The sequence below is a fragment of the Nuphar pumila genome, chromosome 16, assembly GCF_984573655.1.
Source record: "Nuphar pumila chromosome 16, dmNupPumi1.hap1.1, whole genome shotgun sequence".
Taxonomy (NCBI): domain Eukaryota; kingdom Viridiplantae; phylum Streptophyta; class Magnoliopsida; order Nymphaeales; family Nymphaeaceae; genus Nuphar; species Nuphar pumila.
The window spans coordinates 18,651,351-18,654,017 of NC_143264.1; the positions used below are offsets into that span (position 1 = coordinate 18,651,351).

Here is a 2,667-nt window from a genome sequence, read left to right on the forward strand (position 1 = left end):
GTGGGCGAGAGATGCATTTAAAAATCGCTCTGCGAAGGCTTCACAAAATCGATCGAAGATGCCCGAAGCCCATCTACACACAGGTGGATCTAAGACATTTGGGAGCCACCTAAAGAAAATGGTAACTCATCAATATATAATATTAATTTTATAAGTATTGTTGCAAATTTGTGTACTAAATCTTTTGTCATTTAACTTCGCAGGAAGCAGAAAAAGGAGGCAGTGTACCATATAAGGATGTGTTTGTAGAAACACATAAACGGAAGACCACGGGAGTCTTCGTATCAGAGAAGGTAAGAACGACAACGGTATGTATTAATTCTATTAATAATCATTGCAATATATATGCAAGTCATCATAATGTTATCATTAATTATTAATGAATACTTTAAACATTATTTTGTAGGAGGCATATGAGCAACAAATGGTAGAGCGATATGGCGAAGACGCTACTCAGCATCCATCATTTGATCCTACAGCATGGGTGACTGCAGCAGGTGAACCCAAAAAAGGTCGCGTGTTCGGGTTTGGGAGTAATATGAACACTTCACCAGTTATTGGTTCTTCCAGTTACGGCTCACCAACTTCTTGCGCCGACATAAGCTCCAAGCAGCCGACTATTCTTTCCGGTGATGATGTACGCGAGATCATTAATGAATCACTGAATAACTACTTCCAATACACCGTCGCCCCCTTTCTCCGAAATGAGATCAAGGCCGCTGTTCAGGATAGGGGATCTTCGATTCCAGGTCCCTCTCAGGTATAATCACATATATAGTTTTTTTGACTGTCTTAAAGCACATCTGAGCATGGTAGAATCACATATAGAGTTTTTCTAGATGCCTTAGAACACATATGAACATGCTATAATCACATATTCAATTTTTTTACTGCCTTAGCACACATATGAGCATGATAGAATCACATATATATATATATATATATATATATTTAACTTTTTGTCTGTCTTAGAGCACATATGAGCATGATAGAATCACATATAAAGTTTTTTTGATTGCATTAGAACACATAAGCATGCTATAATCACATATTCAGTTTTTTTACTGCCTAAGAACACATATGAGCATATTATAATCACATATTCTATTTTTTGACTGCCTTAGCACACATATGAACATGCTATAATAACATATAGAGTTTTTTAACTGCCTTAGAACACATATGAACATGTTATATATCATTTATGATAGAATCACATATAAAATTTTTGGCTTTGCCTGCCTTAGAGCACATATGAGCATGCTATATTCACATATTCAATTTTTTTACTGCCTTAGCACACATACGAGCATGATCGAATCACATATATAGTTTTTTGCCTGCCTTAAAGCACATCTGAGCATGGTAGAATCACATATAGAGTTTTTTTATATGCCTTAGAACACATATGAACATGCTATAATCACATATTCAATTTTTTGACTGCCTTAGCACACATATGAGCATGATAGAATCACATATAGAGTTTTTTTATTGCCTTAGATCACACATGAGCACATGATAGAATCACATATAGTGTGTAATTTATTTTATTATATTTTGTTTATCAATACTGACTGTTCTTTTCTTGTGTAGGCTGCTAGCGATAATCAGGGTAGTGGAGCTGAAGGGACAGATAAAGACAATGAACAAGAAGACGCACAAAATCTTGGCGATGATTAGAGGACTGTGTTGAAGAAGTTCTATTTTTTTTATTTTTCCTAATTGTAATTGTTGAATTGTAAATAATTAAACTTCTTAGTTTTAAGGTGGAACGATTAATTATTATAGATACTTGTTATATGAATTTTTTTGTGTGGTTTGTTTTTTATTTACAGGAAATATAAATTGTACAGGAAATATAAATTGTACAGTTCTCGGTAATTAATTTTTAAATAAATTTTTTTTGATTTTTTTTCGTTTTTGCGACGGATTAGCGACGGATGATTCCGTCGCTATTCATATTAATCTAGCGACGGCTTAGCGACGGAATTAAATCCGTCGCCACGCCGTGGTCGCCGTTTAGTACCGGCGGATTGGCGACGGAATATAGCGCTCGTTATTCCGTCGCAATTAGCGACGGACTTGGCGACGGAATTATTCTGTCGCCAGTTAGCGTCGAAATATTCGCGACGTAAGCATACTGTCGCCGCGTTGTCGCTAATCCGTCGCTAACATGGTTAGCGACGGAATGTGGTCGTCGCTAATCTACTGCTTTGTTGTAGTGGTAGGATATTGGGTTACTTCCAATCCGTTGACATCCCTAAATGTATTAAAACCTGAATCTCGACCTCATGTTTTTTTTTTAATAACCAGGAAAAAAACCACCTTGTCTATTGAGTTGTTGGGCATTAAGGGTGTAAACGGGTTGGGTTTGGCTCGGACTCAGGTGAAACCAGTCGTGAACACAATTTTTAGGTATGGTATCGAGTTCAGATCTAGGTTTAATCAGGCCCACTATAAGAAAAATCATATCCGGACCCGATAAGAACTACATGAACCAGACCCAGACCATACCTGAAAAATAATATTTTTTTATCATTTTTAAGTTGAAAATTTGTGGGTCTTAATCGAAACTTGGGTCGGGCCTGGGTCTGGAATAAAATTTTACAAACTATACCTGGATCCATGTATTAATCGGACCTTCGAGTCCAGACAGGGGTCTTA

General features: G+C 36.6%; 1 protein-coding gene across 1 annotated transcript; it reads left to right on the forward strand.

Moving 5' to 3' along the window:
* Positions 1-529: 529 nt before the first annotated feature.
* On the forward strand, positions 530-1,953 carry LOC149813047 (uncharacterized). The gene is made up of 2 exons (XM_089992204.1): positions 530-760; positions 1,597-1,953. Exons 1-2 carry the CDS (start codon positions 539-541, stop codon positions 1,681-1,683), a joined length of 309 nt encoding a protein of 102 aa, XP_089848330.1. The 5' UTR covers positions 530-538; the 3' UTR covers positions 1,684-1,953.
* The last annotated feature ends 714 nt before the right edge of the window (positions 1,954-2,667 follow it).

Bases quoted from the DNA above. Each gene is read 5' to 3' on its own strand.
- LOC149813047 (XM_089992204.1), top strand. From the start codon at position 539: ATGAACACTTCACCAGTTATTGGTTCTTCCAGTTACGGCTCACCAACT. The intron at 761-1,596 runs GTATAATCACAT...TTTCTTGTGTAG, and splicing joins CGATTCCAGGTCCCTCTCAG to GCTGCTAGCGATAATCAGGG.